The 12,306-nt window shown below is 46.3% G+C and overlaps 1 protein-coding gene across 1 annotated transcript in view; it reads right to left on the reverse strand.

Moving 5' to 3' along the window:
* LOC143803957 (dynein axonemal heavy chain 5-like) overlaps window positions 1-12,306 on the reverse strand; it is a 587,287-nt gene that overhangs the window by 279,339 nt on the left and 295,642 nt on the right. Inside the window, exons 46-47 of the mRNA XM_077281707.1 lie at window positions 11,724-11,822; window positions 9,129-9,266 (exon numbers count right to left, since the gene is read on the reverse strand). Of these exons, the coding sequence (XP_077137822.1) occupies window positions 9,129-9,266; window positions 11,724-11,822 (237 nt within the window). The remainder of the gene's footprint in view (window positions 1-9,128; window positions 9,267-11,723; window positions 11,823-12,306) is intronic.

Genomic DNA, 12,306 nt, shown 5'->3' on the forward strand with positions numbered 1-12,306 from the left:
AGGCTCAGGGCAGCACCTGAATCTACAAAAGCCATAACCGGGTAAGATGACAGGGAACAAATCAGGGTAACAGACAAAATGAACTTAGGCTGTAAAGTACCGATGGTGACAGATTTATCAATCTTTTTTGTGCGCTTAGAGCATGCTGAGATAACATGAGCTGAGTCACCACAATAAAAGCACAACCCATTTTGCCGTCTATAATTTTGCCGTTCACTTCTGGTCAGAATTCTATCACATTGCATAGACTCAGGTGTCTGTTCAGAAGACACCGCCAAATGGTGCGCAGGTTTGCGCTCCCGCAAACGCCGATCAGTCTGAATGGCCAGAGTCATTGACTCATTCAGACCTGCAGGCGTAGGGAACCCCACCATGACATTCTTAATGGCTTCAGAAAGACCCTTTCTGAAATTTGCAGCCAGGGCACACTCATTCCATTGAGTAAGCACCGACCATTTCCGAAATTTCTGGCAATACACCTCTGCTTCATCTTGCCCCTGAGAGAGGGCCAACAAAGCTTTTTCAGCCTGGTTCTCAAGATTAGGTTCCTCATAGAGCAATCCAAGGGCCAGAAAAAACGCATCCACACTGAGCAATGCAGGATCCCCTGGCGCCAATGCGAAGGCCCAATCTTGAGGGTCGCCGCGCAAGAAAGAAATAATAATCTTAACTTGCTGAACGGAATCACCAGAGGAACGAGGTTTCAAAGAAAGAAACAATTTACAATTGTTCTTAAAATTCAGGAACCTAGATCTATCTCCAGAAAACAACTCCGGAATAGGTATTCTAGGCTCTGACATAGGACTGTGAACAACAAAATCCTGAATACTTTGTACCCTTGCAGCAAGATGATCTACACTGGAGGCCAAACTCTGGATATCCATGTCAGCAGCTGAACTCAGAGCCACACCAAGATTAAGAGGAGGAGAGAAACTGGACACACAGCAGCTAGACACACGGCAGCAAAAAAAAAAAAGTCCTCAAGGCTTCTCTTCTCCTGCTTCTACCATGCAATTAACACTTTATGGGCCGGCTGTACTGTTATGATCCTAGTGGCAAGGATCGCAAGTGACTAGCTAAGTAACTAAACCGACGACCAGCTCTGGGAAAGTGGTATCTGGATTGACCGCAAACCAGAACCTATCCGCAAACAACTATAGGCAGCCGTGGAACGTTACCTGAAAATCCTAGACGTCTCTTCACGGCCTGAGAAACTACCTATTCCTAGAGGGAAAGTAAAGTCCTTACTTGCCTCAGAGAAATGACCCCAAAGATATAGAAAAGCCCCCCACAAATATTAACGGTGAGTTAAGGAGAAAGCACAAACGCAGAGATGAAATAGATTTAGCAAATGAGGCCCGCTAACACTAGATAGCAGAAAATAGGAAGGGAGCTGTGCGGTCAATAGAAAACCCTAAGCAAAATATCCACGCAGAGATTGCTCGAGCCCCCGCACCAACTAACGGTGCGGGGGAAGCAACTCCGTACCCCAGAGCTTACCAGCAGCAAGAACTCACATATTAGCTAGCTGGACTAAACTCATCATACACTGAAATCATATTGCAGACTGATGAGCAAAAAATAATCAAACAGAAACTTAGCTTCTCCAGAAGAGACTGAAAACGAAGATAATCAGGGGAGACCAGAATAGCACTGAATACATCGACAGCCGGCAACAAGTGGAGGTGAAGCAGAGCTAAATAGGAAACTCCCTAGTGCATAACGAGGCAGCTGATTCAGCCACAGATCCGCAGGATAACAAACAAAGCCACCAGGGGGAGCCCAAAAACAAAACTCACACAATACCACCTGTGACCACAAGAGGGAGCCCGAAAACAGAGTTTACAACAGGCGACCTCCAGAAGAACTCTGGCAGAAGGGCCCAGCCCTCTGGTACGAGACAGAGAAGCTGCCCCCCGAAGGGAGGGTGAAACTACCAGGAGGAGAAGCCCTCTTACATGCTACACTTGTGGAGAATCCGGCCACATTGCTCGATGGTGTCCCCAGCGGAGCCGACCATCCCCGCACCCTCCTTTAAACTAGGTGGCTCTCAGCTTGAGGGGCACTGCTCAGAGCGTGAAGAACAGAGGAGGAGTAGTAAAAGTCCCCAAAGCCTTGTTTCCACGTGCCCTCTGGTCTGGGCAGAAATCAATGGAAGAGCAGTGCGGTGCTTGATAGACACCGGCTCACAAGTGACCACCATGCCTGAGAGATATTTCCGCCGTCACTTCACAGAGGCTCTACAGCCCGAATGGGGCCCTGTGATCAAACTTATGGCGGCCAATCACTTGCCCATCCCGGTCGCAGGGGTGGTATGGTTGAACATAGAGGTCTGCGGAAAAGACCTCGGGAGAAGAGGAGTGGTACTGGTGGATGGAGAGGTAGCTAAAGACCATACCATGACCCTGGGCATGAATGTGTTAAAAGACCTCGGAAACCTGGTTTTCAACGAGTCCCCGGAACAGTTCCTGCAACAATGGAGCGACCAAACCCCCCAGAGAAGGATCTTTCAACAACTGATACCGACCGCCCATGTCCGGGAAGCATACAGCGACGGAAAGGAACTCGGCAAAGTCATCGCCCCTGCCTCAGTCAATCGAGTGTTGCCCCCTGGGCAGACGGTTCTTCCCCTGCCTATACGAGCTGGCATCCCGCTGGAAGGGGTTGAAGTCCAAACTGAGCCCAGCAGGGCCGACCAGCTGCCATCAGGAATATTGGTTGCACGGTCCCTGGCTACCGTGCAGGATGGAACTATCCTTATGCGCTGCATAAATTTGGGGGAGACAGATACAACTTTGCCCCCTAGAAGCGAAGTCGCTCAAGTCCTGGGCCTCCCAGACGAGTTGGTCCCCACTGAGGCGGTACAGCTGACAGCAAGGCCAGAAGATCTGTGGCTGGTGACCGTCAAAGCGGAGGCAGCTCTGGACCCCAGATTACTGCAAGAAGGGCGCCAGATACTGGAACGCATGAGGGCGGAACTCTCAGAACTTACTCCACAGCAGGTACCTCAGGTGGAAGCCGTATTGGGGAAATTTCAGGATGCGTTCGCCAAAGATGAAGATGACTTTGGACGTACCACGGCCATCACCCACGAGATACCCACCAGGGATGCGGCACCAATCCGGGAACGGTACCGCCAAATACCCCCACAAATGTACCAGGAGGTGAAGGGAATGCTGTCACACATGCTGAAGAAGGGAGTTATACGCGAGAGTCAGAGCCCGTGGGCTGCCCCTATAGTCTTGGTGAGAAAGAAAGACGGGTCCTTGCGGTTCTGTGTGGACTATCGCCGGCTCAACGCTTGCACAGTGTGGGACTCGTACCCACTGCCCAGGATAGAGGAGTCCCTGACGGCACTAGGGAATGCCAGATATTTCTCCACGTTAGACTTGGCCAACGGCTACTGGCAGGTGCCCATGTCTGAGCAAGACCGAGCCAAGACAGCTTTCATCCTTCCGATGGGACTGTATGAGTTCGTCCGGATGCCCTTCGGCCTAGCAGACGCCCGAGGAACATTTCAGCGACTCATGGAGAGATGTCTGGGAGACCTGAACTTTGAAGCCACTTTGATCTACTTGGATGATATCATCGTCTTTGCCCCCACCTTTGAGGAGCATCTGCAGAAACTAGAGCAAGTTCTGCGTCGGCTACAGAAGTATTGCTTGAAAGTAAAACCCCAGAAATGTCACCTCTTCTGTACCGAGATTGAATACTTGGGACATGTTGTCTCCGCTGAGGGGGTGAGGCCTTCCCAGGAGAAGATCGCTGCGGTACAAGAGTGGCCAACTCCAAAAACTGTGAAAGATGTGCGTGCGTTCCTGGGACACACAGGATACTTCAGACGTTTCGTAAAAGACTTTACCCGCCTTGCTAATCCACTCCAGGAGTTGTTGAGGGGAGTGCCCTCTTGCGCCAAAAACAGGAACATACAGTGGGGGAAGCATCAGGGGGAGGCATTCTTGGCTTTGAAGAAGGCTTTGACGGAGGCCCCCTTGATGGCCTATGCTGACTTCACACAACCATTCATCTTGCACACTGATGGGAGACTGCAGGGCCTCGGGGCGGTACTATCGCAGATGCAGGATGGGAAAGAGCGCGTCATCGCATACGCAAGTCGGTCTTTGCATGACTCGGAAAGGAATCCAGTAAACTACTGTTCATTTAAGCTGGAGTTGTTGGCGCTGGTGTGGGCAATGACTGAGAAGTTCGCGGAATATCTGGCTGGCTCAAAAGTTCATGTACGCACCGATAACAATCCGTTGGCCCATCTCGAGAATGCCAAGTTAGGTGCCCTAGAACAACGTTGGGTAGCCCGAATGGCCAAGTTCCAATACAGAATTTCGTATAAAAGAGGAGCTGAGAATGTTCCTGCGGATGCCCTCTCCCGAGTAAACTATCGCAAACCAGCACCCAGCCAGGATGAAGAACTGGAAGATGTGGAGGTTCCAGGTTTTGGAGAGACTGCCAGGACGCTGGCAGCGGTGCGGGAAATTGAACAGGAAGAGGCCTGTGTGAATTTGCTGGAGCAGCCCCGCGATGAGTGGGTCCGAGTGCAGCAGAAGGATCCGGAGCTACCTCAGTTGAGAAGGTGGGTCGTGTCTGAACAAATGCCCAATCGGCACGAGAGGAGGTCCATGTCACCTGAAGTACTGAAGATGCTACGCCAGTGGGAGAGGCTCCAGTTGTGGGATGGTATCCTGTACCGGAAGGTATTCCTGCAAACAGAACTCAGTCTTGTATGGCAGACGGTGATTCCCTCATCCTTGATAGACCAGGTGGCTAAGGAAGAACATGAGAAAGGAGCACACTTTGGGCCAGAAAAAACTTTCCAGTGGTTATAGCGCCTATTTTATCATCCCCACTTAAGGAACATTGTGGAGAAAGTATGTCAGCAATGCAGAAGTTGTGAGCTGGTCAAACCACCAGAACAACGAGCTCCCACAGAGACGGTGAGGTCTTCTGGTCCCATGGACCTACTGGCAATAGATTACTTGACAATTGGACCAGAACACCAAGGCTATGTGCATTGTTTAGTGATGATAGACCACTTTACTAAATTTGCCGTAGTGACGCCCACGCGGCACCAGACTGCCGAGTCTGCTGCTCACGCAATCTGCAAACACTTCATACAGGTGTACGGGTGTCCCAAGCGCATCCATTCTGATCAAGGGGCCTGCTTCCTCGGAAGAGTGATGGAGGAGCTGCACCAGCTGTAAAAAATCGATAAGTCATGGACCACCCCTTATCATCCACAGGGGAATGGGGCTCGTGAAAGATTTAACCGCACCCTGATTCAAATGCTGAGGACCCTGGAAGAGGACCAGAAGGTGAAGTGGACTGAGTCCATCCCTGAATTGGTGTGGGCATATAACAATCGGAAACACAGCACCACCGGATTCACCCCTTATTCTTTGTTCTTTGGCCGACCCAGGAAGGGACTGGCAGAGCTGGCGCTGGAACCCGAGGAGGACTACCCACATACGGGGGTGTACTCCTGGGTTCAAGAACATTGTCGTCGGCTGCGGACAATTCAACGTCTAGTGCAGAACTGGCTGCAAGAATTGGAGCATTCCCAGGTAGCTCCTCAAAAGGGGACAGCCCTGCGGCCTGAAGACCGAGTCTTAGTGAGGGAAAAGCGCCCACACAACAAACTAGAGTACCGGTGGGAGAAAATGCCGTACCGTGTGAAGCGGTGGCTCGGCAACGGGGGTCCCGTTTATGAGGTCCAGCCCGAAACGGAAGAGGGGACTCCCACCCGGACACTGCACAGGAATATGTTGTGTCCATGTTTGTCTCGAGATCCTGAATCAGTCCAATTGGCTCCAGCGCCCCCACCGGCTGCGCCAGTGGTCAACGTAGATGTGGAAGACGAGGAAGACTCCCAATCTCTCCCAGGGAACCCAGGAACAGGGCTGGTGCCTGAAACTACCAACGTATCAGAGGAAGCCTCGACTCCTCCCACAGCAGTTGACACCACCGCCCCTGCTGATTTGAGACGCTCTGAACGTTCAACGGCTGGTGTACCCCCTGTTCGCTACTATCAGGACGAGTTCATCTGGCAGCAGATTGTGCAAGGACTGGAAGATTGCCAACAGGAACTCCTGAAAATCTCACCTGTAGAATGGCGAGCAGAAAGAGGGGGGGAATGTAAGGAGGTGAAACACCAGAAGAGTCTGGGGGCGGTTACCTTCTCGGCTCTGTGCCTGGAACCATTGAGCTGTGCTGCAGGTTCCCCCGGGGGCAGACTTAGAGACTGGGACAGGAAGGAAGCGGGCAGAGAGCGGGAAAGGCACGGGTGCAAGAGACAGAGCAGTGTGAGCAGTGGTCAGAGCAGGGTGCAGCTGCGCTCCTGGAGAGAGAGGGCTCCCGGTCTGAGGACAAATACAGGGAGACGGCCCAGAAAGACTGCATCTTGTGAGTACTTGAAAGCGGACTCTGCTGTGACTGGAGAGGGGCGCTTTGAGACCCGTGTAGAGACATTGGCCCATGCAGAGACTTTGACCCCCTGGTCCCCGCGGTATCAGTACAAAGACTGTGATTCCTGGTACAGAGCCTTAGTGCAGAGCCCCTGATTCCTGGTACAGAGACTTAACAGTGCAGAGCCCCTGATTCATGGCTGTGCTGTAAAAGCTAAAGACTCAGAGCCTGGGCATACCACATTAACTCCCGAAACCCCAGGCAGCAGGCTCCTAGAGACTACTCAGCCCACGGACAACAGAGGGACGACAAGTGCCGCTGTTTCTCGGCGCCTACGTTGGAGAAGACGACCCTTCAAGCAAGTCCTCATCAGACTGATAAGTGTTCTTTTCTCAAGAAATCTTGCTTACTCCTGTTACATTGTTTGACTCCCATATTTTTGCACTGTTTTATTGCTAGTTATTTTCCATTGCTTCCTCCCTGCGAGGAGAACCTGATTCCTGTTATTAAACCCCTCAACTGTTGGTCTGTCTGTTCCGTGGTGACATACTCAGTACCTGCATACTATTACACTGGTAGCAAGACCTTCCTGGCAGGATGAACCCCTGCTGAGAGTCCAAGATGTTAACTGCTTCAATCCAATTCCTCAGTCAAATGGGAGCTGTAATTTCATAAGAAGATTATAGAGTTACTGTACGTCCTAGCCATATAACAGTTACATTCGAGATCTCGGGAATGAGCTGAATGCTTACAAGTGTCTCAATCTGTTCTAGCACCCCAGGGTGGGAAGATATGTAGAACGGCTAGTAGCAGCCATGTAGCGAGCCGTGTTTGGTCTCTAAGCATTACGAGGGCACGGCCGAATCCTATGGTGCCAAAACTGCCATCCTATAACCTTCCGTAGAGAAGTTATGATCCATAATAGGTTTGGGAGTCTCAGCTACCAAGAGCCCAGGGGAAGGGGACTAGGACCATCATGGGAGTGACAGTGACAGAAAAAGCAGTTAAGTGCTTGTATGAGGCCATGTGGACCTTTTTTAACTTCTTGGGGGGTCACGGTGTGCATCGTGTTGGAAGAAATCAGAAACAGCTGGCTCTCGAAAACTTACATGTGGTCCAGCTTGAAGGCCTAACATCAAGGTGGTAACCGTCATATGTTTCATATGCTTATACTTTTTGTACTACCACCTGCATTTGCATATCTGACCATTGCATATGTAAATCCATTGTGTATATATTATACTGTATTGTCTAGTTTGCCCTTAAGGCGATTAAATATCTAATTTAACCTTAGGCTGCTCTTTTATCTTGATCCACCAATCCATGCCTCTGTTTTCTCGGTTTAACGTCACATGCTACCAGGGCTGGTTTCTGGCCTCATATAATCCTGTTAATGGACCAGGCTTATATCTAATGAGGAACTGGTGGCAGACCTGCCAGGCTGGCAAAGCTCTGTTTCTCTGGTGTTAGTAAATGGGGCCTCTCAGCCTGCCAGTGTTGTGAGCGAGTGTTGTGCCACGCCCCATGCCTCCCTTTGCCTGTGTGGAAGGGGGATGTCTGTGTAAAACTGTGCCACCCTTAGTGTAAAAAAAAAAGCATTGGGATAGAAAAGATTTAGACAAACATGTCTAAAAATACTCAAAAAATATATCTTTGTATTGAGTTAGCCAGTAGATTGAAAAATATTAAAATGGCTGCCATCTTTTCAGTTAGCCATTAAAATGTATCAACCACTGAGGTCTCTTGAATTTTAATATTTTTCTAAAGATTCTCTAAATTCATCATCTAGCCTGATACATTATGATTCACTTGTCACATTTTCCAACTGTCTAGCCTAACTTTGCTCCGTGTACAATTAGCCGTGATTAGTAAATCTGCCCCAGTATTGTAATATCTTCAGTATATAGTGCAGACATTACATAGACAACTATTATGACATCATCACAATATGCTACAGCCTATAAAGACACAGAGACCATTGTGACGTAACTACAGGGGAGGGCAGGCTGTGAAAACAAACACAATATTATCACAATGTCACAGAAGCTCTTAGCCTATAAAAACTCACAAAGACATTATTGTGACCTCATGAAAATAAAATATAGCTTAAAATTATGCATGATTTTATGACCTCACGACCTTAGAAAGAATCCTATACACATACACAAATAATCAATTAATGAAAGATCCCCTCAAGTATATTCCTCAATACATAACTTATGCTTATCCATTTTTTTTAGAAGAAAGAATAATCAAGATTTTTAAGAGAAATTAATTGAAGCGAACAAGTATAAAACTGACCACTAGATGGTGCTAGCAGATTTCAATACTAAACTGACCGCCACAATCCCAGTGACAGGATGAGATTACATAATTGTTTCGTTTTGAGGAAGACAAATATTGCCGCATTATTTCCCTCTGCTTTCCATAGACACGACATGTGCACACATAAGAACAGGCCGCGTCATTGCAACTCGTGCTAGGAAACTGTTTAATAAACTAAAGTTTACTAACATCCAGCGGAAACAAAGCTAGAAAAGCCAACATTTATAGATCCTAGATTGTAGGGAAAAGAAAGCCCATCATACTTATATGTCAGGCATATGTAAAACAGCACAGGATTGTGTTAGGCCTCGGAAAGATTAGGCACGGAGATTATCTCCAAAGAAACAGTCATAAGATAAAAGGATTCAATGCAAATAGTTCCTGACCTGAGATCCATCCTGGAAAGTGATTTGGGGCAGTTTTGCTTGTAATGATTCATAAAGAGACAGTGAACTGTGCATAAAGACAGACACTGCACCCTCAGGGAGGAGATGGAAATCGTCAAAGCAGCTCCAGCATCCATCCTACAAAATAAATGCAGACAGGATTTTCATTAGAGTTGATTTCTTGCATGTTACAAGAGGAACTCTTAAAGGGACTCAGTCACCACATTTTTTTCCAACTAATCTGAGAGTAGGATAATGTAGAGACAGAGATCCTGATTCCAGCAATGTGTCACTTACTGCACTGATTTGTATAGTTTTGATAAAATCACAATTTTATCAGCAGGAGATTATCACTAGAGGACTAGTAAACCAGCTGCCAGGTAGTCCAACCACGCCCCCATCACTGATTGGCAGCTTTCTGCATACACTGCCAATCAGTGGTGAGATTAGGGCCATACAGAGCCCATTTATATGCTTGACTATCTGGCAGCAGGTTTACTCTAGTGATAATCTCCTGCTGATAAAACAGTGATTTTCTCAAAACTACACTTCGCAGCCCAGTAAGTGACACATTGCTGGAATCAGGGTCTCTGTGTCTAAATTATGATTCTCTAAGATTAGGTAGCAAAAACTTAGTGACAGATTCACTTTAAAGGGTTTCTTTGACTTCTTGGAAAAATACTGTTGAGATCAGTATATGCAAAAACAAACCGTATTACTCCATCCCTCCAATAAGGATTAGGCGGATGAAGATTGTGTTATACATGAGCAATATTGCCCTGGAAACAGCCAACCTGTTCCATTAAAGGGGTTGTCCACAGCTTTCATCAATTGGTAGGAGTCTAACACCCAACACCCCAACCAATCATCTGTTATCAGCTCGTGCGATGGCCGGATGCAAACAGCATATGGGGAGCAGAACACCAACGCTGTTCAGTGGTCACTGTTGTGGGTCCTGCAGTCCTGCTTCTATGCTCTTCAATAGGAACTGACGTGCAGTACAAAGCAGAAGCCACTAACAGCTTTTCCGAGGTGGGGTGTTCTGCTCCGTACGCTCTTTACAGCCGGCCATTGCTGGAGCTGAAAACAGCTGATCGATGGAAGTGTTGGGTATCCAACTGCCACGATTTAATATTGATGACACATAATATTGGTGACCTATAATATTGGTGACCTATAATATTGGTAACCTATAATATTGGTGACCTATAATATTGGTGACATATAATATTGGTGACCTATAATATAGGTAACCTATAATATTGGTGACCTATAATATTGGTGACATATAATATTGGTGACCTATAATATTGATGACCTATAATATTGGTGACCTATAATATTGGTGACCTATAAGATATGGTGACCTATAATATTGATGACCTATAATATTGGTGACCTATAATATTGGTGACCTATAATATTGGTGACATATAATATTGGTGACCTATAATATAGGTAACCTATAATATTGGTATCCTATAATATTGGTAACCTATAATATTGGTAACCTATAATATTGATGACCTATAATATTGGTGACCTATAATATTGGTGACCTATAAGATATGGTGACCTATAAGATATGGTGACCTATAATATTGATGACCTATAATATTGATGACCTATAATATTGGTGACCTATAATATTGATGACCTATACTATTGATGACTTATAATATATGGTGACCTATAATATTGATGACCTATAATATTGATGACTTATAATATATGGTGACCTATAATATTGGTGACCTATAATAGTGAGGACCTATAATATTGGTGACCTATAATATTGGTGACCTATAATAGTGATGACCTATAATATTGGTGACCTATAATATATGGTGACCTATAATATTGATGACCTATAATATTGATGACTTATAATATATGGTGACCTATAATATTGGTGACCTATAATAGTGATGACCTATAATATTGGTGACCTATAATATTGGTGACCTATAATAGTGATGACCTATAATATTGGTGACCTATAATATATGGTGACCTATAATATTGATGACCTGTAATATTGGTGACCTATAATATTGATGACCTATAATACTGGTGACCTATAATATTGGTGACCTATAATATATGGTGACCTATAATATTGATGAGTCATGATGACTATGTGACCTATAATATTGATGACCTATAATATTTATGACCTATAATATTGGTGACCTATAATATTTATGACCTATAATATTGGTGACCTATAATATTGATGACCTATCAAAACAACCGTTCATGTAAATATCATGTAGTGGACAATACTTTTAACCCATAGCCATTGTTATAGGGGGTCCTAAGGCTATGTTACTTTTTAGCCATTCTCATAAGAGCGCTGTGGTAAGCCCTATGATGAGGTCCTGTGGCAGGCCTGGTGAGGAGGTCCTCATGCTGACACTATTGGGATCTTGACCTTTGGTTTGCATTTCAGTTTTGTATGCATATTTATTGGTACCCTTAATCTCAAGAAAAATTCACAAAAGATGACTGACTATTTTGCCACAATCTGTCAGCGTGATTCCCCACCCCTGGTGTATTTGTTTGCATGGGCAGCTTATAATGTGAGTTACTCACCAGACCTGTTCCGTGTATAACTCTGCTGAGAGCCGATACGTTTGTCACTGAAGAACATGTGAAGACGTAAAGGAAATTTCCTAGTAGATATGACAGCCCCTAGGACATGTAGAAAAAAACACATAAGTATGTATAATTGTATATTTATGACACCTGCGAGGTTGTGGCTTGTGATGGATAGTCCATGTGGCTATATGTCAGGGGGCCTGTGAGACCGGTAGAGCATAAATGACGCTGGCTCACCACACGGAGCACACTGTGACTGGCACTTTATGGGGCCACAACTTGTGGCCTAATGCTGTTCATGGTGACAGATCTCCCTAATGATTTCTGATAGTCTCATAGTTACAGCGGTGGGTAAATTATGCCATATATAATTATTGGTATGAAGAGCGAATAGGAGAAGTAGCAACATGTGAGTCAATGCAAGTGTATGGTCAACAAGACTGGTGCAGTGCCCGCTCAAGCTGTGCCAGTCACAATGGAGGAGACAAATGCCGCTTATTGAAGTTGGTGCCTCTTCTGAGTGGTGCGTGACCACATGCGCCACACCAGAAATGCTACTCCAGACAGGGACTGGACA

The sequence above is a fragment of the Ranitomeya variabilis genome, chromosome 2, assembly GCF_051348905.1.
Source record: "Ranitomeya variabilis isolate aRanVar5 chromosome 2, aRanVar5.hap1, whole genome shotgun sequence".
Taxonomy (NCBI): domain Eukaryota; kingdom Metazoa; phylum Chordata; class Amphibia; order Anura; family Dendrobatidae; genus Ranitomeya; species Ranitomeya variabilis.